At 42.4% G+C, this 27,501-nt stretch overlaps 1 protein-coding gene across 2 annotated transcripts; it reads left to right on the top strand.

The window, feature by feature from the left end:
* The first annotated feature begins 223 nt into the window (after positions 1-223).
* On the top strand, positions 224-27,476 carry insyn2a (inhibitory synaptic factor 2A). Of its 2 annotated transcripts, XR_005052852.1 has the most exons (5): positions 224-798; positions 10,540-11,725; positions 15,073-15,144; positions 26,522-27,015; positions 27,156-27,475. XR_005052852.1 is itself a non-coding variant. In XM_021611421.2 (4 exons), exons 2-4 carry the CDS (start codon positions 10,545-10,547, stop codon positions 26,703-26,705), a joined length of 1,437 nt encoding a protein of 478 aa, XP_021467096.1. In that variant the 5' UTR covers positions 224-798; positions 10,540-10,544; the 3' UTR covers positions 26,706-27,476. The 2 variants fall into 2 exon arrangements, 1 of the variants encoding a protein (XP_021467096.1); XM_021611421.2 differs by having other exon boundaries at positions 26,522-27,476.
* The last annotated feature ends 25 nt before the right edge of the window (positions 27,477-27,501 follow it).

Below are 27,501 nucleotides of genomic sequence, written 5' to 3' on the forward strand. Positions count from 1 at the left end.
CTCTCCCTCTTTTCCTTCCATCCGCCTCTGCCTCTTCTCCTCTCCTCTCACAAACAGGGTGTCAGATATCTAAAAGTAACAGGGGCAGGAGGCATCCAATTAAAAACACAATGCATTATTATTTCAGAGCCTTCCCCCCCGCCATCTGGGAAGCCCATCGGATGATATAACAGCTCTGTGACAGCTAGTCTCACCAGCCCCTACGCCACTACGCCAGCTCAGAGGACATGATAAGGAGCTCTTTACTGTTGCTGCATGAGCTCACCAGCTGTGGCGACTCTGGACTTTCCCCAACAGCTTGCACTATCCCCCTCTCTCACCCTCCCTGTCACTCACCCTCACTCTCTCTCACCCTCACTTTCTCTCACCCTCACTCTTCCCCTCTCTCTCTCTCTCTCTCTTTCTCTCACTCACTCACACTCCCAAATGCACAGGGATTGCAGCAGCGCGAGATGGAGATCTCCACTGCGTGTGTGAGTGCCTATTGCCGGTGAGTGCAGGAACGGCAGCAGTGTCAGTGGTGCTTGAGTGAGGGGAAAGAGAGAGAGAGAGGCAGAGAGAGGGAGAGAAGTGGGGGATATCATTGTGGATCTTACGGGTTTAGAGGCTTTTTTCTTTCTTTCTCACTGCTATCCTGAACCTTGGCTGATGTGCCACAACTATTGCAGCCGTCACTGCAGCGGTCCCCTCTCCTCTCTCTGGACAGAGCTCTCTATGCCACTCAATGAATGGATATGCACCGGCTCAGTGGGAGATCTCTGCTTTGTTGTCCTTTGAATCACTGATTTGTTTCTCACGGTAAGTGTTTTAAGTCTGTAAAGAAATACTGATAGGAAGTGAATGTACAAACATAGGAGAACCTGCACTTAATGTCAGTTAATCGGCTATGATTTGTCAATAAAGTAGGCGCCTGAGTGGTTTGAATGTCTGTACTGTATGCGCTGCAATATACTGTAGTGTTGTATGTCTAACTGCGATGGCAGGTGGGGGGGGGGGGGGGTGCATATCTGCATTCCAGCCAAGCAGTAAAGGGCTCACGATTTATCTGGAGAAAGCAATGATATTGTCTTTATGTTAGCTGTTTCACTTTTGGCTGATACTATCTGATTCCCTGTTTCGAAAGTGTAATGAACAGTTTACTGAACAAGAAAATGTTCAGATTAATATTCAATCAGAATTGACATTGTATAATTTACCATAATTTACCATGGCTTGATTTTTAGGGATATCAATGAAAGTGATCAAGTGCTCATGACAGTGTGATAGGTGTTCAGTGTTAAAAACCAGAACTACAGTAGTGCTGCTGAAAGCACAGTGAGTATCATGGGCGATGGACGTGTTCTTCAAGACTTCATGTGACGAGGAGATGAGGATCTTGCCTGGGACTGGAGACTTATCATGAGTAATGACATGTGTGATCTTGACGCCACAGGCAGGGCACTGCATCACATTCAGGGCAGATCAGATTCTCTCTCTCTCTCTCTCTCTCTCTCTCTCTCTCTCTCTCTCTCTCTCTCTCTCTTTCTCTCTCTCTCTCTTTCTCTCTATTAGATACTGTTTCATAGTCATTCCACCCCACCCCTTCATTGTCATTCCACCGATTAAGAGACGCATTGTCTCTCTGACCACCTCCTTATGTAGTCAGGGACCCATTGCATCTGGATATCAATCAAGTGTAAACAGATATGGAGGGTCAAACCATTTAAATCCTCATTATACAGGCCTCTAAATCATTATCAGATAGCACCACTGACTTATGACATTAATAATTGTCAATTTTTTGTATTCATATCGGTCAAATAATTTAAATACAGGGAGGAAGCAAGAAATCTGGTCGCAATGCAGACACAGTGGACACGTTTTAATGCCATGTGTGGATCAGATCATGAAACACACGTCAGTGCAAAGTGTAAACAAGGCTTCTAAAACCAGTTCAGAAGGTTTGTTCTCCCCCTGCCTCATTCTAAATTGAGACGTGTTCATGTGCCCTTCTAATTAATTATTTTGTTTTTGTTTATGATCATCTCTTTCTACTCATCTCTGTCTCTACAGAAACCTCAGTCTTAGAAACCAGCTCATGGTATGCGCCCTAGCCATCTTCTATCCTAGGCCCTTCACATTTATTTTTTATTTAAATAGGCAAGTCAGTTAAGAACAAATTCTTATTTTACAATGACGGCCTACCCCTGCCAAATCCTCCCCTAGCTCAGACAACACTGGGCCAATTGTGCACCGCCCTATAGGACTCCCTATCACAGTCAGTTGTGATACAGTATCTATGGCACAATTGGGAAAGGAACAATTACTGTAAGGCAAGGGAACATAAACCAATCTGCCTCTCATGCTCTCCTGCATCAGGGAAAAAGCCCTCAGTTCCCCACAGTATTCTCTTCCTTCCCACTTTTAACAATGTCAATGCGTCAGGTGTAATGCACTTCTGCCTGTCATGGCAATGTTAAACCTACTTTTCGGAGGATCCCATTTCATAATCTATAGCTTTCAGTTTGCAGATGGGGAAATGTAGGCTTTTTAAAAAGCTCACCTACTCCTCTGTAACAGAAGGTGCTGTGCAGTGATGAATATTTTAAGTCAACGTCATAAAGCACACTTTCACAGGTGAAGCCTGTAACCCAGCAAGGTACTACGAATTCGCACGCACCTGGGGGATACCTATCCTATAACTTGGTGTGAGTGTCTACTGAAGGGCAATATGATACAATCAACTAGAAATACAAAACAAAAACAAAAAAAACCTTGCAGTTGTCCTGACATCAATCACATTACTCTCAAATCACATGTTGTGCAATGGATGGTGAAGTGCTTCTGATTCAAAGCATTACAGTACCTTAGAAAGTATTCATACCCCTTGACATAAATCCACATTTTGTTGTATTACAGACTCAATTAAAAATGATATGCGCAGTACCCCATAATGTCAAATTGAAAATTAGAAATTTTTACAAATGTATTGAAAATGAAAAACACAAATATTTAATTGACTTAAGTATACATGTTAGAATCACCTTTGGCAGTGATTACAGATGTGAGTCTTTCTGGGTAAGTCTCTACGAGCTTTGCAAACCTGGATTGTACAATATTTGCACATTGTTATTTTTTTAATTCTTCAAGCTCGGTTAAGTAGGTTGTTGATCATTGCTAGACAGCCATTTTCAAGTTTTGCCATAGATTTTCAAGCCGATTTAAGTCAAAACTGTAACTATGCCGCTCAGGAACATTTAATGTCGTCTTGGTAAGCAACTCCAGTGTATATTTGGCCTTGTGCTTTAGGTTATTGTCCTGCTGAAAGGTGAATGTGTCTCCCAGTGTCTGTAGGAAAACAGACTGAACCAGAATTGACTCTAGGATTTTGCCTGTGCTTATCTTTATTCCGTTTATTTTTATCCCAAAAAACTCACTAGTTCATACCCATAATATGATGCAGCCACCACCATGCTTGAAAATATGAAGAATGGTACTCAGTGATGTGTTGTGTTGGACTTGCCCCAAATATAACGCTGTGCATTTACGACATGATGTTCATTTCTTTGCCACATTTTCAGTTTTCTGCTATCCCACATTAAACTCTTCAACTGTTTAAAAGACACCATTGACCTTATGGTGAAATACTTGAGCGGTTTCCTTCCTGTCCAGCAACTGAATTATGAAGGACGCCTGTAATTAATAACTTCACCATGCTCATAGAGATATTCAATGTCTGCTTTTTTTAACCCATCTTAAAATAGGTGCCCTTCTTTGTGATGCATTGGAAAACCTCCTTGGTCTTTGTGCTAACAAGAAAAAACTAAAGCAGGAAGTACCAGTGACTCACTCAATGCGGAAGTGGTCAGATGACGCGGATGCTGAGCTACAGGACTGTTTTGCTAGGACAGACTGGAATATTTCCGGGATTCATCCAATGGCATTGAGGAGTATACCACCTCAGTCACCAGCTTCATCAATAAGTGAATTGACGCCGTCTTCCCCACTTTGATCTTACATACATATCCCAACCAGAAGCCATGGATTACAGGCAACATCCGCACCGAGCTAAAGGCTAGAGCTGCCGCTTTCAAGGAGCGGGACACTAATCCAGACACTTATAAGAAATCCTGCTATGCCCTCAAACAAACCATCAAACAGGCAAAGTGTCAATACAGGACTAAGATTGAATCAATCAAATGTATTTATAAAGCCTTCTTTACATCAGCAGATGTCACAAAGTGCTATACAGAAACCCAACCTAAAATGCCAAACAGCAACCAATGCAGATGTAGAAGCACGTGGCTAGAGAAAACTCCCTAGAAATGCAGGAACCTAGGAAGAAACCTAGAGAGGAACCAGGCTCTGAGGGGTGGCCAGTCCTCTTGTGGCTGTGCCGGGTGGAGATTATAAGAGTACGTGGCCATTAAGGTCAGATTGTTCTTCAAGATATTCAAACGTTTGTAGATGACCAGCAGGATTGCAGAGAGTGCAACAGGTCAGTAACTCATAAGAAAATGTCAGTTGGTTGGAGCTCTATAGGAGAAAGCCCTGCCTCCAGCAGTTTGCTTAGAAATTCTCGGGACAATAAGGAGGCCTTTGTCTTGTGACCGTAGCGTAGCATAGGTGTAGGTAGAGTTGAAGTCGGAAGTTTACATACACCTTAGCCAAATACATTTAAACTCAGTTTTTCACAATTCATGACATTTAATCCAAGTAAAGATTCCCTGTCTTAGGTCAGTTAGGCTCACCACTTTATTTTAAGAATGTGAAATGTCAGAATAATAGTAGTGATTTATTTCAGAATTTTTTTCTTTCATCACATTCCCAGTGGGTCAGAAGTTTACATACACTCAATTAGTATTTGGTAGCATTGCCTTTAAATTGTTTAACTTGGGTCAAATGTTTCAGGTAGCCTTCCAGAGGCTTCCCACAATATGTTGGGTGAATATGGGCCCATTCCTCCTGACAGCTGGTGTACCTGAGTCAGGTTTGTAGACCTCATTGCTCGCACACGCTTTTTCAGTTCTGCCAACACATTTTCTATAGGGTTGAGGTCAGGGCTTTGTGATGGCCACTCCAATACCTTGACCTTGTTGTCTTTAAGCCATTTCTCTTCCTCATTATGCCATCTATTTTGTGAAGTGCACCAGTCCCTCCTGCGGCAAAGCACCCCCACAACATGATGCTGCCACCCCCGTGCTTCACGGTTGGTATGGTGTTCTTCGGCTTGCAAGCCTCCCCCTTTTTCCTCCAAACATAATGATGGTCATTATGGCCAAACAGTTCTATTTTTGTTTCATCAGACCAAAGGACATTTCTCCAAAAAGTATGATCTTTGACCTCATGTGCAGTTGCAAACCGTAGTCTGGCTTTTTTATGCCGATTCTGGAGCTGTGGGTTCATCCTTGCTGAGCAGCCTTTCAGGTTCGGTCGATATAGGACTCATTTTACTGTGGATGTAGATACTTTTGTACCTGTTTCCTCCAGCATCTTCACAAGGTCCTTTGCACCTTTGCACTTTTCGCACGAAAGTACGTTCATCTCTAGGAGACAGAACGCGTCTCCTCCAGAGCAGTATGACGGCTGCGTGGTCCCATCGTGTTTATACTTGGGTACTATTGTTTGTACAGCTGAACTTGGTTGTAACGTGATTCGTCTTCCTCTGACAAGGAGTATGAAGGATCGGACCAATATGCAGCGCGGTACGTGTCCATGTTGATATTTATTAACATTGAACACCAAAAACAAAATAACAAGGAGAACGAACGAAAACGAAACAGTTCTGTCTGGTGAAGACACAGAGACAGAAAACAATCACCCACAACTAAAATGGGGAAAACAGGCTACCTAAGTATGATTCTCAATCAGAGACAACGAACGACACCTGCCTCAGATTGAGAACCATACCAGGCCAAACACATAAATACTACATAGAAAAAAGAACATAGACTACCCACCCCAACTCACGCCCTGACCAAACTAACACAAAGACATAACGAAGGACGAAGGGTAACGAACGTGACAGTGGTACCTTCAGGCGTTTGGAAATTGCTCCCAAGGATGAACCAGACTTGTGGAGGTCTCCAATTCTTTTTCTGAGGTCTTGGCTGATTTATTATGTTTTCCCCATGATGTCAAGCAAAGAGGAACTGGGTTTGAAGGTAGACCTTTAAATGCAACCACAGGTACACCTCCAATTGACTCAAATGATGTCAATTAGCCTAACAGAAGTTTCTAAAGCCATGCATCATTTTCTGGAATTTTCAAGTTCTTTAAAGGCACAGTCAACTTAGTGTATGTAAACTTCTGACCCACTGGAATTATGATGCAGTGAATTATAAGTGAAATAATCTGTCTGTAAACAATTTTTGGAAAAATTACTTGTGTCATGCCAAAGTAGATGTCCTAACCGACTTGCCAAAACTATAGTTTGTTAACAAGACATTTGTGGAGTGGTTGAAAAACTAGTTTTAATGACTCCAACCTAAGTGTATTTAAACTTCTGACTTCAACTGTATGTACGGTAGGGCCAAATCGGAGAGATACAGTAGGTAGGAGCAAGCACGTGATGATTTTTATGTTAGCAGTAAAACCTTGAAATTAGCCCTAACCTTAACAGGAAACCAAAGTAGAGAGGCTAGCACTGGATTAATATTATCACATTTTTTGGTTCTTGTCAAGATTTTAGCAGCCGTGTTTAGCACTAACTGAAGTTTATTTAGTCCTTTATCCAGGAAGTCGGAGAGAAGAGCATTGCAGTAGTCTAATCTAGAACTGACAAAAGAATGGATGAACTTTTCTGGATACTTTTTGGACAAAAAGGTTCAGATATATGTAACGTTACGAAGATGGGAAAAAAGCTGTCCTTGAAATATTATTGATCTGTTCGTGAAAAGAGAGATCGGGTCTAGAGTAACGCCGAGGTCCTTCACAGTTTCATTTGAGACGACAGTACAGCCATCAAGATTAATTGTCATATCCTAAAGCAGATCTCTTTGTTTCTTGGGACCTAGAACTATCATCTCAGCTCTGACGCTCGTTGGATGTGGCAGGGCTTGCAAACTATTACAGACTACAAAAGGAAACCCAGCCGCGAGCTGCTTTGTGAGCCTACCAGATGGGCTAAATGCCTTTAATACTCGCTTCGAGGCAAGTAACACTGAAGCATGCAGGAGATCACCAGCTTTTCGGGACGACTGTGTGATCATGCTCTTTCCATAGCCGATGTGAGCAAGACCTTCAAACAGGTCAACATTCACAAGGTCGCGGGGCCAGACAGATTATTTTGAGTCTGTGTTTGAAATTCACTGCTTGACTGAGGAAACTTACAGATAATGAATTGTATGTGTGGGGTACAGAGATGAGGTAGTTGTTAAAAAATAATGTTAAACATGATTATTGCACACAGAGAGAGTCCATGTAACTTATTATGTGACGCATTTGTACTCCTGAACTTAATTTAAGATTGCCATGACAAAGGGGTTGATTACTTATTGACTTATTGACTGAAGACAGCTTTTCCTTTCTTATAAATTTGTAAAGAATTCTATAAACTGAATTCCATTTTGACATTATGGGTTATTGTGTGTAGGCAACTGACAAAAAAACTAAATTTAATCAATTTTAATTTCAGGCTGTAACACAACAAAATGTGATAAAAATCCAGGGGTGTGAATACTTTCTGAAGGCACTGTAAGAAACCTTGCATGGTTAAACCGTAGACACAAAGTACCCAATTAAGAGTTATGACCCCTCCTCTTTGGGCATCCTAGATGGGCTTTAAAAATGCTGACAGTATGCTATGCAACATCTGGCATGTCCTCATATATACTCTATTATCTTCTGTATTCATGGGTTTTCCCAAGCTGATGTCATGGGGGGATTGGTGCGTTGTGGAATTGGTATGTGCCTTCTTATTGCTTCATGTACAGCGCCTAGTGAAAGTCTACACACCCCTTTCTGCCTTCAATTAAATAAAAAAAAGGGGTTCAATTCAATTTTTGGCCTCCACAAAGTATTAACTCTGGGGTGTGAAGACATACGCAATCAAGACATCTTCTTTTTATATATACATACACTTGAAAAACTTTCACTGTGATATTGGGGAGTAGGTTGTTCAGATCTGTGGGGGGGAAATCTAATTAAATCCATTTTTTAAATGTAATTTTAAGGCAGCAAAATGTGCAAGTGGTGTGTAGACTTTCACTTGGCATTGTATGTACAGCAGCCAATTTATGTTCATTATTGACTATGCATACAGTGCAGATACGGAGTGAAATGCATTCATACATGGATAATGTACAGTACATATAATAAACAACACTGAGTGTAGCCTGGTGAATATCAGAAGCACTAACGCTATGTGGTGTCATAACAGAAATATTCCGAATTGTTATGATTTGATGCACTGAAAGAACATGCCTTTGCAGCAGATAGACAGCAAACAGCAAGTGAGATATGGCCTTCCACACACTGATGATACGTATCATGTGTGCTGTGTCAAGGTCAATGCTATTGATAGCACTGCTTTCTAAATGGTTGCCATGTTAGAACAGTCAAAGTCAAGGGCCACTCTAATAGCATTACTACACAATTAATGAGAGTGGATAGGCTGCATTTTCATCCTATAAACACGCCATAGGGGAGCATGTCAATCATTTATCAGGTCATGTGTGGGTCCGTGACACAACACCTCAAGAGACCCTCTCCTTTAAGAAGCTGGTGTTGGAGCTGGAGTGTTATGTTATAATGTTATGTTATAATGTTATATGCTATAGACTTGCGAGCAGGGATAGTGATACATTCATATCTATAACCAGCCAGCTCAGCCCTATGTCCAAAGAACTGACAGGAAACTCAAGATAATTATGGAGATGACCACTCAATCATAGCATCTGAAGTGGAGTTTTATATCTAACATTTTTGTATGAAGAACTGAAGGGAAATTGGAACAGACAACATGGTCTGCCAGAGTACATAAGTAGATTTAAGAGGATTACTTTTGCAATTTTAGAGTCAATACATTATTTATAATCCCCTGGATGGCTGGAGCCAAACCAGGGAAGGACCTCTGGTCATTAGCAGCGATAGCTAGCCCTGGGAAGTGGGGAGTGAGGAAGAAAAAGGAAAAGGAACTGGGGATTCAGAGGGATTGTGTTGGTGACAGACTTAGTTGTCTTTAAATATATGCCACTCCATGTTGGCTCAAGAACCTTAAGGGAATGAGGGATTTTTTTATTTTATATTCTCCAAGGTTGAATTACCATTTAGCTTATTTACATGCTTTGGCTTGTGTCTGAATATAAAGCGAGGAGGACTTGAGTGGACATTGTATGAACGTAGATATGGTTTCAGTGTGCTATTGCTATTTCCTGGTGTGAAATAATAGGATCCCATGTGAATCAGCCTTGAAGCAATGGAAGTGTAATAATATACTTGTTTTGTCAATCAACCTCTCATAACTTGTAATTTCAGCATTGTTTGGCATGAAGTAGTCGTTTAAGGTATCTGAAGTGGGTTAAGATTCTACTTCCGATATAGACATGAAGAGAAAAATATGTCTGAAAAAACATCCGGTAGACTGAGATACAGAAATGTCATAATGTCCTGCTCGCATGGTGATCCACCAGGCAGGACTCCCAGTGCATTCAGCTGGCCCTTTCTTCAGGCCTAGTCCACTGCTATCAGAGTATTGTGTGAGTGAGAAGACCTCTCCGACTAAAATACTGACAGACTCTCTTTAAAAGGTAATGGGGCTTGTTTCTTTCTTCCTTCTTCCATTCATGTGACATTGTGGGAAAGGAAACTGTGGTAGAATCAGTGCTGACAAATCAACCACATGGACAGAGGGCAATACTAAGGATAATGCAGGCTCTTGGACGAAATATTAATGACTTACCTATGATAGCTTCATAACCTCATTACAATCTGTTTCATTATAAGCAAATTGTGTGAAGCAGTGCTTTGGGTTTTGATGTGAAAGTGACTAATCAGAATTTTATCAATGACAAAAAAAATATATCACCCCAACAAGCATATTGATGGAATTACTATATCTCAAAATGATTAAACGTGATTGCTCTCAGAGAAGCGACTATGTCATGAAGGGCCTGCCTTTGTGTAATAACAAACAATCCATTTAGGTTTATTCATCACATGGTGTCTCGTCGTATAAAGATGATGAACTACCGCAGCAGTGATGTGTCCTTTATCCCCATTTCATTCCCTTACACTGCTTTCCATGTTTATCCATTGGTAATCAAATATCGTATTACTCTTGTCAGACATTGTTCAATGCAATGCAGCCCCTTAATATGACAGCTCTGCATGTGGAATACCTATAGAATCTTTTGGGGCGGGGCACATGAATAAGAAGGTGTGTCTGTCCGTGTGTCATCTATGATATCAATCATGATCTTGTATAAATAAAGCTCTGACAGTTTAGATGTTAGTTGCTCAGTGTCAGAAAATAATCTGCTACCTTCCTACAGTATATCTACTGTGATGCCACCCCAGAGTGATAATACATACAATGTATATTTCTCTCCCTTCTCCCAGAAACCATGGTGAGCAAGGAAAACAGCAAGGTCGTGCTATCCAACTCAGAGTCCGATTCAGAGGCAGGCCCGTCACAAAGCCTGGAGGTGCAGTACGGTCCTGACGGCAAACAGCAGGTGAAGAAGAGGAACAAAGCCTTACAAGTCCGCTTCAAGGACATATGTGACGCCCAGAAGGAGCAGCGGGCAGGGGGGCGAGGAGCCCGGTCCATTTCCTGTAAAGTGGCTTACAGGAAGTACATGACGATGCCTGCGCGGCGCTCCATCCCCAATGTGACTAAGAGCACAGGTGTCCAGACGTCACCGGACCTTACGAAACACTACCAGACTTTCCCCTTCGAGCGAAAGAAAGGACATACGATCAAACACACAGCCTTGGTGGAGGACTACAAGGGCCAGAACAACGGGTTTTTGAGTGACTTGAAAGGGCAGGAGGAGGCGCTGGGTTTAGAGGAGTGCTCGTCTTCTCAGGGTGCAGGGAAGCATGTGCGGCAGACGCAAGCACTGCTCCACCACACGGACGACAGCAGTGGCACAGAGGATCTGTTATCCATTGCCAACTGTGTAGATGGGCGTGCGTGCCCGGACTCCTCTCGCATCACAAAGGACACAGAATGCTTTGCAAACGACCCAACTCCCAGGGGAGAGCCAGAGAACCCTGCCTATGGCGCGAGGACCAAACACAAAGGATTATCCAAAGCGGACACAATGGGTGCCAACCCTTCTGCCAAGCGCCAGCTGGCCAACTGTGAGGAACCCTTACAGGACTCAAGGTCAAAGGTCACAAGTCCAGTTGCCTGGAACTCCCTGACGCAAGTGGAAGGTCTAGGCCTAGGGAGTCCGTCGGTGCGCTGCAAACGCAAAAAGGCCATGCAGCCCAATGGACAACAGTCCCAGACACTGCCCCACCCCCACAGTGCTGGCTGCTCTGTAGCTAGGGTAAAGGCACATCAGTGCCGATCAGGGACTTTACCAACCCCAATGAAACCCCAACCTGGCCTGGACAGCCAGGCATGCCCCCCAGGACGGCAGGGTGCCTGCAAGGAGATAGTGCCCTTAGCTGGGAACGGGGATATTAAAGAAAAGCTCCAGGCCATGGAAAACCTCATCAGCTCCAGTCAGGAGACCATCAAAGTCTTACTGGGGGTCATCCAAGAGCTGGAGAAGGGCGAGGCTCAGAGAGAAGGGTGAGTGGAAATAATTTATGTTCACCAGGCATCGTATAGAATTGGCATTACATTTACATCATTAGCAGATGCTCTTATCCAGAGAAACTTACAGGAGCAATTAGGGTTAATTGCTTTGCTCAAGGTGACATCAACAGATTTTTCACCTAGTTGCCTCAGATATTCAAACCAGCGACATTTCAGCGATCTTAACCGCTAGGCTACCTGCCGCCCCACATAACTAACCTGTTCAAGTAAAACAGACATTTTCTGTGTGTGGTTCAATCTTCACTGAGGTTTGATGTTCCTGCTGGTCCTGCAGCCCTTGAAACTGCTGTGGTCTACAGCATGTGTAATCTACATTTAGCATCTGAGTACAAACATCACAGCTACCTGTGTCATTTAATTCCAATAGCAAGGAAGTGAGTGGTCTCTGATTGTTCTGTAGATACTGTATCGTTCCATGTATTTGCTCAGGGGTACAGAGGCACTAACAAGTGCATAACGTTTCTGAGCCGTGTCCAATACACCAAAACTCTACAGCATTGGACAGAACGTACAAGGCTGTCTGCTTTGCTTCCTTAAACCTGGAGCGGCACAAAGCTAATTGTATTAAGCCTTCTCCAAAGCCACCGGACTCCCCTGATGTTGCTCCCTGAAACCTGGTTTAAAAGGACCAATTAGCAGCGCCTCATAAAGCACTGTCTTTCATCTCCTCTGAAGTGTGTGGCTCATATGACACCTTCAATATGTTTCATCACTATTATTAGAGCCTGCTACTCACCATAAGGCCCCAGCATCTCAACTCCTCCCCACCTTCTCCCTCTCTCCCTGCCAAGGCACTCTAACTCCCTCACCACGTTCTCTCTCTCTCTCTCTCTCCCTGCCAAGCCACTCTAAAGCTTTCTGTCTTCAAAGTGATGGTCCCAGTCTACTGGTGGAACAGAATAGTGTCTGAAAGCCCCTCTTATTCTCGCCGGGATAAAGGCATCATGTGGGTGGTATTTTCAGGAGAAAGCTCTGCACACAGTGATGTGTCCACGAGAGGTTTCAGTACTGTTCCCAGCAGACCAAAGACTGAGAAATGTATAACATACTGTGTTGAGCAGTGGTTACTTGGTTTGCAGATGTTTGCAGGACCTTATCAATGATGCTCATTCCTATTTCTATTGGCCTTAATGCTCTCACAATAAATCAATTTGAGGTGAATGATTAGTGTTGCACAAGCCTTTTTTTCCTCCCTGTGCTAAACTGCTATCACAATCTGAGGGGCATCACTGGTCCAACACTCCTGCTGGTTTCAAGGTCTCAGGATGATTTGCTTACAGTTCCTACCAGTCAGGTTAGGGACTGAATCCTATTCTGCTAACATACAGGATTATCCAACCTGACCCTACTGTATCTGTTGTTCACAGGATATCAATAGAGCAGAGAGCGATATCCATTCAGCCAGGCAGTCAGCAGTATAGGGACAGTGAGGACATCTCTCCGGAGAGCTGATGTGTGCAAATAACACCGGAGTAAGCCTGTGCAAACAAATAACACCGGAGTGAGCCTGTGCAAACAAATAACACCGGAGTGAGCCTGTGCAAACAAATAACACCGGAGTGAGCCTGTGCAAACAAATAACACAGAAGTGAGCCTGTGCAAACAAATAACACCGGAGTGAGCCTGTTCAAACAAGTAACACCAGAGTGAGCCTGTTCAAACAAGTAACACCAGAGTGAGCCTGTTCAAACAAGTAACACCAGAGTGAGCCTGTTCAAACAAGTAACACCGGAGTGAGCCTGTTCAAACAAGTAACACCGGAGTGAGCCTGTTCAAACAAGTAACACCAGAGTGAGCCTGTTCAAACAAGTAACACCAGAGTGAGCCTGTTCAAACAAGTAACACCAGAGTGAGCCTGTTCAAACAAGTAACACCGGAGTGAGCCTGTTCAAACAAGTAACACCAGAGTGAGCCTGTTCAAACAAGTAACACCAGAGTGAGCCTGTTCAAACAAGTAACACCAGAGTGAGCCTGTTCAAACAAGTAACACCAGAGTGAGCCTGTTCAAACAAGTAACACTGGCGTGAGCCTGTTCAAACAAGTAACACCGGAGTGAGCCTGTTCAAACAAGTAACACCGGAGTGAGCCTGTTCAAACAAACAGTGGCACAGCTTATAGTTGACTTACAGTGTCAGAGTTTAGAGAATGATTTTCCGACACAGCGTCCGTACATAAATTAATCTGGCCTAGCAGAATAGAACATTGGTACATTGCTAGATTAACTGAAAATACAGGTCAGTAAATACAATTGTCGTTTAGATGGTGTATTACAGTGCATGGAGGTTGTGCAAAAAATGTGATGACCTTGATTATGACTGTACCACTCAATATCTCAACAAAAAAACTCCCTTCTGTTTGGTGACTCGAATTGACCTTTTTTTTTCTCCCAATGATTTGATATATCAAAGGAGTTATTGTGAATTCAGGCCCTCAACTCCACAGTCAAGAGCAACCACCTCTAAGGTGACATGGACAGATGAACTTGGTGACCTTCCATTCCCATCAGCACTTTCGATCTATCCAAGGCAGATAAGGTCACCTTTATGACATGGTGAGCAGCAGGGTTCAACCTCTCTAGTTACCATTCACCAGCTCCCAGTGACAGTAGGCAATTACATGTCCTAGGGGACCCGCTTGCCCCATCCGCTTTCCAGTTGACCACTCTCTACACACCCTCTGATCAAAATGAATGAGAAATCCCATCGCTGCCACCAACGTACGCGACATGATGGATGGTGACTGTTACTTCTGGGAGAGACCTGAAGAGATTGATACAGATGCCATCAAATCTCCATGCATGTTCAGTGCACACTTATGTCTGCTCAAGTTTGCCTCCAAGATGCCTCAGGAGCAGACTGTACATAGAGTTGTGCCGAAGATGGAGGAGGCATTGCAATCTAAGTAATGACAGGACAATACAGGGCGGACACTGGGCTATTGGGCACTTTGAAATGCCATACAGGACACAGACATAATTTGTCATGTTGATTGTCTTTTGCCTCCCTAATTCCCATTATTTTCTGAGAATGTTGAGTTGGGTGGAGCACAGGGAGATTGAGTATATTGACTTTTCTATAGTATTCATAAACATGCATTTTTTTTGTCAGAAAGATGACGAAAACCATGTGAATACCGTGTCAATAGGAAAGAGATCAGCATATTATATCAAGTGAGCATGTCTATTACCTGACCAACCTAATCTCACAGAAGACTGTACCATTCAGAACACAAATCCATATCAGTTTGAATAGATCATGTAAATTAAAATAATCCAAGTCAAACGAGCCATGAAAATCATCCATTCTCTCACCACTCCCCAGGCTTTCCTACCGAACAGGACAGGACACAGCCAACTGCGACACGTGTCGAAACAGTGCCTGCATCATTTATAGGTGAGTACCTTAACATCTACTCTCTTGTTAGCAGCTTGAAAGGTCGCTTCCGCCTGCTATGGCGCAACATATTGATGGCGTGAGGCGAGAGATACCTTACGGGAAAACAACATGAATTGTATATGTGTACACATGAAGTGTTCCGAAAATAAGTTTTGTGTGATCACGTGCTCTTATGTGAAGTTAATGTGACAACATGTAAAGCAACATGTGATAACAATAATTCACATGTGAATTCACACGTTTTTTTCTCACGGGTTTTCTGGAAAGGGTGCTTTATGTGTGAGGTGATATACTGTAATATGACAAACCAAGTGCTAAGAGTCAATTGAATATAATGTATTTTACTGTAGGTGTCACGTTCTGACCTTTATTTCCTTTGTTTTGTGATGTCTTTATTTAGTATGGTCAGGGCGAGAGTTGGGGTGGGCAGTCTATGTGTGTTTTTCTATGTTGGCGTTTTGAGTTCAGCCTAGTATGGTTCTCAATCATAGGCAGGTGTCGTTAGTTTTCTCTGATTGAGAATCATACTTAGGTAGCCTGGGTTTCACTTTTTGAGTTGTGGGTGTTTGTTTCCGTGTGAGTGTTTGTTGCCACACGGTACTGTTTCGGTTTTCCGTCATGTTCACGTTTATTGTTTTGTATTTCATAGTGTTCAGTTTATGTCTTAAAATAAACGTTATGGACACTTACCACACTGCGCATTGGTCCTCCGATCCTTCTTGCTTCTCCTCCTCAGAAGAGGAGGAGGAATGCCGTTACAGTAGACCTTGAAATGTTTCTCCACAGCAATAATTGCCTTTCCGGTAATGAGTAGAATGGAATACTTTACTGAACTCAGAGGATATTGTTTGTCTCACTGCAAGATTTTAATGAAGTATTAAGGGCTTAGCTCGGTTGTGATACAATAATGACAATTGATAGAATACTTCTGTCAGAGTGATAGAAATGAATTGAGCACCATTAGATACTTGGAAATGGTGTGACTGAGATCAATGACAGGTTCACTGAAGGAGAATAGAACACTCCTATATGGGTCAGATCAATGATGAAAATAAACATTTTATATCCTATTACAATGATGCATAGATGTCCTCAACTCTGATTTCAGACTCCGGTAATAAATACAGAATATACTCACTGTAGAAAGGAATTAACACATCAGCCGAATTGGAAGCAGTAAATTGAGTTGAATTTCTAGACACAGGTGGTGCAACTATAACGTTGTTATTGTAGAAGGTAATAAAATAAATAAAGACAAATCTCTCCAGCAGAATTGCAAAGCACTGTGGGTGAAGCACACCTCGTGAGGGAATAAATAATCATACACAACAGGGGGAAATGAATTAGCCCAGAGAGGAAATGCAATTGGGGCTCGTACAGTATGAGAGCAGCTGGGAACTGGACATGATATCCTGACAGAGTCCCCTTTCAAAGTGCCTTATGAATAACGGCTGCAGTGATGGACGCTAAAAGCCATGGAAACTTGACTCAACTTCTGTGTCCACTTCACTTCAACTGGTCCAGAAGTAGTTGACGAACGATTCCACCAACCAACCGTCTCACTTGGGTAAACACTCGCAGATGATCCGACTTTTCCACTCGTCTGAGAGAGCCTCAGGCAGGTTGCAAAATCCACTCACACTGTGACTCCGTTCAGAGACAAGAATAAAAAGATCCATCTTAGAGATCAACGCCAATTTAAACAATATACAGTAATGCAGAACATACTATAGCATACCATCTGAATAATTGGTAAAAACATGAGTACTGAGCCTCCAAAGTCTGGCACGATCAATATTTGAGTCGTTGTTGTACCCTAGTGTGCCAGCAAACTGCTTCTTCAGCTGTACGGCCTGTTCTAGCCTTGCAGCCAGAGAAAGGCTCACAGGGGAAAACATCAGATAGCAGGGTTTGTGAGGTCATGGAGTCGCAAATAAACACCACAACAAGCACTGCTGCAGCAGAGTTCTAAATTTAAAAAGTGAACCAATTTCTAAAAATACAAGTCTTTTCATGTTCATTTTTTGCACTCATTATTGTCGTCTTCGTAAACAACTCATGCATAAGTACATCCGCTTTACTCAATGACAAAACAGCATACGTTTGTTTACTTTGGCTGAGGGGACATCTAACTTTGACCAACAACCTCACTCTTGTCTCCAATTAGTAGATGTTCATCTCCATCTTAACCTAATCGATTCCGTGTCAATCAATGTTCTCATCCAATCAAAGCCTACTTTTTTGTTCATCCCTGGGGTGTTAATCATTAGTCCAAACAGTTGCAACCAGTTGGGTTTTGCAACGAATACAGGAGTTTTTATTGGGCAAATTCAGGAAGGTCACTCCCTGTTTCGTTCCATTTGCTTCAGTTTAAGAAATGTTTTGCAACAGTAGTAATACATACACCCCTGTTTTTATTTAACCTTTATTTAATAAAGAATAAAGAATGCATCATCATTGCATAAAGAATGCATAATTTAACAGCCATGGTGTCAGATTGAAGGAACTGACATGCAAGAATCATTAATGTAATTATGTGTAATTTCCTGCAACATAGTCTCATGAGAAATGTGTTACATTTTCTCAAGCGATGATCTATGATCTGAGATAACTCCTGTGACAATGCACATTTGCTAGTACAGTATCTAATTGAGGACCAGTACGGCATGAAAGAGGACTACAAATGATTCAATTCATACCCCGATTTCTGCTATGAGTCACATTGCTTATCATTGTTGTCTTCCGGATTTACAACCCATGTAATGTAATTAGTGTATGTATGAGCTGTTGTGTGCTAACAAAGTGATTACAGTAGTTGATGTGTTGGAATGATTTAACTAGAATGCTCCTTCTCGTTTGTGATGCTATATGCATTAGGTGTGATGTGATTATAGGATTACATGAAATATACACAGTTCCCATACTAATATGGGAATGCATGTCAGAACGTGCAACAACTAAACAGATGAATCATAAAGCATAGATCTGAGAGCCAGACTGAAATAGAAATATTTACATGGGTAAAACGGGTGTGGATAGCCTAATGTCCTTTGGGGATGTGGAATGTATGTACTAAAAAGAAGATGTCTTGAAACACTTGTAATTCCCGGATTACTACTGAATAAGCTGCGACATGTTCCTTTTTTCGTGTCCATTCTCATCATCATCCAAGAGGGCCTAAATATGTACACATGTGCTGCTTTATTCATGAACCTTGGTTGGCGAAATGTAAAGATGTTACATGAATTCTGAATGGCTTTGTTTCAGTAGACGTTGATTGTAATCGAGATCCTGAAGTGGTGCTTGATATCTATTTAAGTCACATGGAAGAAAGCAGATCGTTTACTGTTTACTAACTGCAGATGCATTACAGTACATTACATCATAAACACTATAGGGTCAGAGATTCAGCATCCTGTACAGAGGCAAACAAACACTAAACTACAAAGCATACAGCCAGGAAGCATAATAGGCACAGAATGAGAACTGTTCTGATAGAGACGGAAAGATGAAATAGTAAACATGTTGTCTTCCACGAATGATTGAGCCAATTGAGATATTGCGTGTGACTAACAAATTTCAGTTAATTACTATAGCTCCCGCCTTGGACCAATCAGTGCAATTTTGTATTTGCCGGTTCTCTATGGCAAGACGCATCATTCACCAAGTTTCGTCAAAATTGTGAGATATAACATGTGACTACCGTACGAACGGACGGACGAACGTACGAACGGACAAACGGACATACGGACGGAGATAGATCCACAGTCCACTACCCAATTTCATCATGAAGGACAATTATAAAGCTCTTTATCAATGCCCTGATCAGCTTCACAAAGACCCAGGTCAGGAATGCATGATAATTCTGTTCAAAACTTGAGATAATCAATAGAAGGTTCTCAACAATCCCTAACAAGGGAAATACGTTTTTCACTGAAAGTGCCGGAATGTAACATTTCTAAACAAAGCCGTTCTATGACAAGTCAATACAAATTATCCATTTTGTTATTAGAAGAAGGCTTGTGGAACGTGTACAAAATAAATTACTATAATTCCATCTGTGGTAAACAGGTTTTTCAGCTCATCGTTCCTAAATTGTGCATCTCCACATTTTTTTTGTTGTTTTACTTTCCTTGAGTAGGACATAACAGCAATTTGCAAGCAAGACTAATATCTATCAAGCACGATCTGTCTCTGCCAAAGCAAATAGCAGTAAATATATCCCAAAACTTTGCAAATAGATATAGTTCAGTTTTTTTCTCTACGATACTCCTTCCTCGATCTTGTTTATTTACAGACTGAATTGAGTGATGTGTCACACCGAAGGTATTTATCAAAGTCAGGCGGTTGAACGATGATTCGGGTGTTTACCCTTTTTCTTATATCATGTTTTACAGTGTATGTGTTTAACCATTCCTTTTTTGCAATTCTTTCTTTTCAGAGATTTTTGTTGATATCTTGAACTGTTAAGTTATGACCGTGGCTTTCAGTGCTAGCTATGTGGATAAAACTAGATATCCGACATAAACTTGGACTTGAACATACGGTAAAGTATATTCTACAGGTTTGTTATTTCTGCCAGGGCCTGTGCTGGTGACTCAAAGTGTTCATAGGGCACCAGTAATCCCCTTGCTGGGCACGCCACTCAGCCCTTTCACTTAATGAGCTGGCCTGGCTACAGTGAGAAGAATTTAAAAGAGCCAAGAAGAAACAAAATCTGAACCAAAAGGCCAATTATTCCTCAGACTTGGACAGTAACTGCTCATTGCCAAGATTAGCAGCCGCGGCGATGTGGCCTCTAATTCCGAACAGCAAGACAGTACCAATATGGCTAATAAATCCAGGGCTTGGGCTCCTGCTGGTGCTCAGTTGAGCTGAGATAGTCAATCTACAAGCCCTACCCAGAATTCAACACCCGACCGACACTCCCAGCCCCCTCCCCCTTGTATACTGCAGCATCCCATGCATCACTGCTACTGATACAAATAGGACACAAACAAAGCATAGAGAGAGAGAGAGAGAGAGGAGGAGATGAGAAAGAAAGAGAGGGAGATTGGAGAGAGAGAAGGAGGAGGGATGGAGATGAGAGAGGGCATAAATGCCCCACTACTGCAGTCACATCACATCCCATTGAAAAGCAGGCTGGGGAAACAAATGCAAAAAAATACATTTGACCGCAGAAAAGTAGTCTAAGCGGGCCCCTGAGAAAACAGTGGACGAAGAGATAGATTATGGCCCAGTGTTTCTAGCCTCTGCTCCTTACAGTTCCCATGCTAATGTCCTTCTGGAGCTTAGACCACTTAGTCTGGCTCTGCAGTAACATCAACAGTAAACAATGTGGGGTCTTTGCCCGTATCCCATACCAAAGGAACACAAGGAGTCGCCTGCTTTCTAATGCACACCCACACTGAATGGGTGATCATTCAGTGTTCATAATGCCTAATAGGTACAAGAATAAGATTACTAAAAGGGGAGAGTTTAATCTTGTTTGCACAGATGTTTTATTACATTTGAGGCTAATAATGGCTTAACAAATCAGTACTAATACAGTTCCTGGTTGTGTAAATTGGGTTTGATGAAGATGTCATTCAATTACTCATAAGAGCAAGTAGCTAATTAGGTTAGCTCTTATGCCCCATGCTGTTAAGGAAGATGCAGGTGTTTCATTGGTGTTGAGAGAACTTGGAGTATCGATGTGTTCATTGAAGTACATGTCTCTCAGTCTGTGTGTGGACATGACTATGCTATTGTAAGCCAGTCAACCATTAAATAGAGCTGGACCTTAGTTGGCTTTTTAACAATAAAGGCACTCTATCAAAATGGCCCCTCGTCAGTCAAAGAGAAATATGCTCAGTGGTTTCAAGTCATTTGTACTCTGGTGATTTAAATCAATAAACCAATTGAAGTACAATTTGTTGGATTTGTTTGGGGGAAACATTAGGCCTATACAATACATGTAGATAGCCCAGAAGGAGAGACAAATAGGAAGCCGTGTACAATAATATCCTGAAAGTGCTATTGGAAGGGGAGAAAATATCAAAAGCATTTGCATCTTCATTTCACAGAAGCTCAATCGTGAATAAAAAATCAAACGTACAGTAATGGTAAAGTAATGTGGTTTGAAGTGGAAACCAACCAGTGAAGGGAGACAGTGAGAGGGTATAGAAGGCATCACCTCCCTCCCATACAGAACAATCATTAAACAGGGTTCACTCCAGCTAAACAATCCGGCACCAGTGATCACAGACAGAGCTATTCCCAGACCGTAGTTAAACAGATGATTCATCTGCTTGTGAATGGTGGAAAATGATACACCCTGTCTTTAGCCGTCCCGATCTTTTGGCCCATCAGATGATTTGAGGTCTGTGGTCTTTGTTTACTCAGTCACCTGCTCTCCAGGACCACCCGCACAGTACAGCGTGCCTCAGGCTCCCTGCAGAGCCAATTGTCCACAGCATACAGTAATTGCAGCTCTCTGCCAAGTGATTAATTGCTTAATAAGTGCCAAGACCATTCCATAGTGTGCTGCGCTGTTGTCTTTTCTGCTGTTCTCTAGCGAAAGCTTGGCATCAACAAGAGCCCATAGATGGTGAACTTTTAGAATGGCTCTAAAAATACTGTGAAACAAGGGCACGTCTTCTGCAAATATACAAAGCGTGCAACTCGTTTCAAATGTTGTGGCAATTCAGTCTTGATGGAAGTAACAAGCTGGTCTCTGTTCTTTGTGTGTTGCTACTGAGCAATGTGAAATAAAATAAAATTGTCACATGCGCCAAGGACGTCGGGTTTAGACTTTACAGTGAAATGCTTGTTTTACGAACCCTTCCCAACGATGCAGTTAATAAATTACATGAATAGTAACACAAGAGGAATAAAATGCACAATAATGGAGCTATATAGAGGGAGTACCAGTACCAGATCAATGTGGAGCTATATAGAAGGAGTACCAGTACCAGATCAATGTGGAGCTATATACAGGGAGTACCAGTACCAGATCAATGTGGAGCTATATAGAGGGAGTACCAGTACCGGATCAATGTGGAGCTATATAGAAGGAGTACCAGTACCAGATCAATGTGGAGCTATATAGAGGGAGTACCAGTACCAGATCAATGTGGAGCTATATAGAGGGAGTACCAGTACCAGATCAGTGTGGAGCTATATAGAGGGAGTACCAGTACCAGATCAATGTGGAGCTATATAGAAGGAGTACCAGTACCAGATCAATGTGGAGCTATATAGAGGGAGTACCAGTACCAGATCAATGTGGAGCTATATAGAGGGAGTACCAGTACCAGATCAATGTGGAGCTATATAGAGGGAGTACCAGTACCAGATCAATGTGGAGCTATATAGAGGGAGTACCAGTACCAGATCAATGTGGAGCTATATAGAGGGAGTACCAGTACCAGATCAATGTGGAGCTATATAGAGGGAGTACCAGTACCAGATCAATGTGGAGCTATATAGAGGGAGTACCAGTACCAGATCAATGTGGAGCTATATAGAGGGAGTACCAGTACCAGATCAATGTGGAGCTATATACAGGGAGTACCAGTACCAGATCAATGTGGAGCTATATAGAGGGAGTACCAGTACCAGATCAATGTGGAGCTATATAGAGGGAGTACCAGTACCGGATCAATGTGGAGCTATATAGAGGGAGTACCAGTACCAGATCAGTGTGGAGCTATATAGAGGGAGTACCAGTACCAGATCAATGTGGAGCTATATAGAGGGAGTACCAGTACCAGATCAATGTGGAGCTATATAGAGGGAGTACCAGTACCAGTTCAATGTGCAGAGATACAAGGTACTTGAGGTAGATATGTACATAAAGGCAGGGTAAAGTGACTAGGCGTCAGGATAGATAATAATAAGAGTAAAATAGAGAACAGAGTAACAGCAGCAAATGATGAGTGAAAAAGTGCGTGTGTATGTATGAGTGTGTGCATGTGTGTTTGTGTTATGCATGTGTATGCTATGTGTGTGCGTATGTGCGTATGTGAATGTGTGTGGGTATTGTGTGAGAGTTGTGTGTATAGTGTGTATATAAAGTCTTGTGAGTGTGCAAAGAGTCAGCACAAGATAGGACCAGTACAGATAGTCTGGGTAAACATTGTATTAACTATATAGTAGTCTTATGGCTTGGGGGTAGAAGCTGTCTCTGAGCCTCTTGGTCAGAGAGCCGCTCCGGTACCGTTTGCCAGACAATAGCAGAGTGAACAGTCTATGGGGTTTGGTGGCTGGAGTCTTTGGCAATGATAGAGGTCCTGGATGGCATGGAGTTCAGCCCCAGTGATGTACTGGGCTGTCCGCACCACCCTCTGTAGCACTTTGCGGTCGAGGGCGGTGCATTTGCCATACCAAGCAGTAATGCAGCCAGTCAAGATGCTCTTATTGGTGCAGCTGTAGAACCTTTTGAGGATATAAATGCCCATTCCAAATCTCGACAACACTTAACAGAGGTGTGTGCTGGCACATCCTGTGTAATTTAAGTGGTCTCATCATGTCACAATTATGTTTTGGGGTTAAAGGTCAGATATTAATTCCTTATAGTCTAAGATGTTGGGGAGGGGGGGGGGGGGGTTATATGGTATTGTTTTCAGATGGTCATACTATGTATTATTTCGATATTTGATTGGAAATGTAGGTGTCCCAAGAAAAATATTAAACAAGTATTTGATAAAAACCGATAGAAACTGAATAACAATTTCATAAAAAATCAATCATAAGAAACAAGGTTTTGAAGTGTTTGTCATAATTCTAGGAGATATAAAATAAAATAAACTGGAAATACATATATACAATGTATATTTTTTACACACAAAAAAATAAAGGGGGTAGGCACAAAGCTACCTTCATACTTCCATTTCTTTTCTCAAACTAGTGCCGGTTACCTTCAGGCAAGTTGTGTGACACATGTGGGGGTTGTAGAGCAAAGCGGAGAATACCATAGTGTTCGTGAGAGTCTCCCCTTTCCATAGTTTGTAGGTCGAACCGTTTGGACGCATGCTACAGATGTTTTCGCGAGAAGACCAGTTTTCGGGATGTCTCATGGTCTGACAAACACCGCTCTGGCTCTGCCTGTCACCGCAGATGTATCATGGTCTGACAAACACCGCTCTGGCTCTGCCTGTCACCGCAGATGTCTCATGGTCTGACAAACACCGCTCTGGCTCTGCCTGTCACCGCAGATGTCTCATGGTCTGACAAACACCGCTCTGGCTCTGCCTGTCACCGCAGATGTCTCATGGTCTGACAAACACCGCTCTGGCCCTGCCTGTCACCGCAGATGTCTCATGGTCTGACAAACACCGCTCTGGCTCTGCCTGTCACCGCAGATGTCTCATGGTCTGACAAACACCGCTCTGGCGCTGCCTGTCACCGCAGATGTCTCATGGTCTGACAAACACCGCTCTGGCTCTGCCTGTCACCGCAGATGTCTCATGGTCTGACAAACACCGCTCTGGCTCTGCCTGTCACTGCAGATGTCTCATGGTCTGACAAACACTGCTCTGGCTCTGCCTGTCACCGCAGATGTCTCATGGTCTGACAAACACCGCTCTGGCTCTGCCTGTCACCGCAGATGTCTCATGGTCTGACAAACACCGCTCTGGCTCTGCCTGTCACCGCAGATGCGGTTGTGCGGTGGATTGAGACACATCCTATGCAAAAAAACAGATATCTCTAGCTTAAATTGACAGATTTTGATGGGGATTTTTTGTTATGTAATTTAGACTGACGCACTGGTGCGTCAATCGACTCTCAGGGGTTAATTAGCTGAATACATTCAAGATAGTATTCATAGTCAAGTTTATATTCATATAATCAGACCTTTATTGATTGATTCAATCTTCTGCACTGCCAAATTCCTCTCTGGCACCCTGTACCGTTTTCTCTGAAGGTTGTAATAGAGTTGAATAACTGACACTTATCGTAAGGGCAAGGATAGTTACTAAGATTCATTCTGTCACTTTAAGCAGAGCATCGCCTTCAGAAAACGAATTGGACTGCCTGTCAGGCCGGTGAATCTGAACAGAGCTGAACAGGGCTTTGTACATTCATCTGGCTGCCTAAGCTGTCTAGACTTATGTTTGACCTTGGAGGGTTTAATGTCCTTTAAGCAAGTTTGGCTCTTCCTCTATCCTTCCATGTGTTTGGCTGGCAGAAATATGCCACTTCAAATCATTCTATGCTTTCAATAAAACAACGTATCAATGATCAACAACATTGTGTGATAAGGTTCATGCTATAAAAATGAAACTTTCTGCTACTATTGCTATTGTTACTTCTAATGCTGTACAACCTTACATTTTAATCTTCAGAGAAATTGTTTTTTTTATTAAGTTGGCAGAGGATTGGTAATATAATGACTTTGTGGCAATCTTTTTTGTCAACGTGTATCAAATGGGCTGGCAAGTATGACAGTATGATTCATACTTGACTCATTCCAAGCTAGTATTCTGCCAAAGATGATACATAAATGCTGTACATACATGTAGATGAACTTAATCAATAGCTGTATAGATGGGGAATACGCAATGTGTACTAATGCATAATATGTCCTTCGCTTATGCTGTAGTACGTCTGGGTCTGCTTGGGTTCCGAATGATTTCATTTGGTTGGGATTAAGCTGCTTCTCCCAACAGTCAGAGATTTAATCTGTGAGTTCAACCTCGGTGCCCGAATGGAATCAGATGATGGCCAGCCAGGGATTACAGGAACGGATGAGGAAATCAGACTCCAGAAATGACCCATATCCCAACGGACATATTGTATCATGACTATGCACTAAAACATACAGATGTGCAGGCTGTTTACATTTGTCTGATTTCACACTCAGTACATTTCAGCATCAAAGGAATGTATTTGTGTTGCTAGAATTATCAGACTGTACTGTGCCCTCCCCCGACAACCCATCTGGAGCCTATGGCTAGCAACTGCCCTGGATTATCAACAGACAAATTGAATGCCGGCGTTTTGGCAGTACTCTTGCATCCTATTATTAACTTAACATAACTTTTATGGGATCAAAATTCAATGTACCAGATTGTGCAGAGTCATGGTTCATACTTGAGCTGCGTCATTCATGTTAAATTTGTGATACCCACAATTAAGATTGGTTTGAATGTAATTTAATCTCTTAAATCCTGGTAGTCTAAAAACTAAAACTTAAATAGGATTGAACCACCCTTCCACAGTTTCAAATTGTAGTATTTTCCTTCTCTAAGTATTTAGTAGAATTACCAGTAGAATTCATACATTTACATCCGGTTTATCCCCCACAAGAATAAATTAATATTGTGTTTTATTGTATGTTTGTATGTGTTACTGTAACCCAATGCGATAGTTTTTTGTGTGTGTGTTGCAGTGTGGAGCTGGACTTCAAGCAGCAGGAGGACAAATTACAGCCCCTGATTAAGAGACTGTGCCCCTTGGACGACCCTCAATACCCTGCTCTGCCTTACCCCCACGAGGTGTTCACCTCAACCCCCAAACGCAAGTCCAAGACAGAGTCCAAAAAGCATGGTCGCTGGAAACTCTGGTTCCTATAATTTAGGGAACACTTTGGATTTTGGAGATGCCTTTTGGATCAGTTTTTACCCATTTACTATCTTCTCTCAAAGGGATTTATCAGAACAGATTTTTTGCTCCAGAGGACAGATAACCAGATACCAGTAAACCTACAGTATATCAGGGTTCTGAGTTGGAACTGCACTAGAAATCAATGGGGGGGGGGGGGTAAAAAAAAAAGATATATATATTTTCTCATGGAGGTTTAGAGTCTGCCAAGACTTCAGTTTCTGGCTCAAACACCAGAGAAGATCAACTTATACCCTGGCTAGAGGTTAGCAAAACAACAAGGTGAGACTGGATATATTTAGGTCGTCTTGAGATGTAGCCTACAATATGAAGACGGATGTTATTTATTTACTGGGCAAATGCTTCTCTCACTTTTTTATTTATGAATTCCAATGGCACACCTTTTTGGTCTCTTTCCCCAGAGACCTCTGCTTGAGTAGAAGAGGAATCACCATGTGGAAGGCCTGTTTCTCTACAAAGCTACTTTAACCGTACATCAGCCTGTCGGCAAAGCACAAACATTTGGATACTGAGATGGAAGAAGAAGTTATATACAGTACATTACAGTATATTAGTGAACCAACTCTACATTAACCCTTCTTGCCCCTTCTCTCCAGTCTTGAGAGAACCCAATCTCTGTCTCTCTCTATCCCCTCGCACTCTCTCCCCTCTCTCTCTGTCTCTCTTTCCCCCCTCTCTCTCTCTCTCTCACCCCTCTCTCCTTCTCTTCCATCTCTCTCTCTCGCTCGCTCTGTCTCTCTCTCCCAT

This window comes from Oncorhynchus mykiss, chromosome 1 (genome assembly GCF_013265735.2).
Source record: "Oncorhynchus mykiss isolate Arlee chromosome 1, USDA_OmykA_1.1, whole genome shotgun sequence".
NCBI classification, from domain to species: Eukaryota; Metazoa; Chordata; class Actinopteri; order Salmoniformes; family Salmonidae; genus Oncorhynchus; species Oncorhynchus mykiss.

Bases quoted from the DNA above. Each gene is read 5' to 3' on its own strand.
- insyn2a (XM_021611421.2), top strand. From the start codon at position 10,545: ATGGTGAGCAAGGAAAACAGCAAGGTCGTGCTATCCAACTCAGAGTCC. The intron at 11,726-15,072 runs GTGAGTGGAAAT...ACCACTCCCCAG, and splicing joins GGCGAGGCTCAGAGAGAAGG to GCTTTCCTACCGAACAGGAC. The intron at 15,145-26,521 runs GTGAGTACCTTA...TGTGTGTTGCAG, and splicing joins AGTGCCTGCATCATTTATAG to TGTGGAGCTGGACTTCAAGC.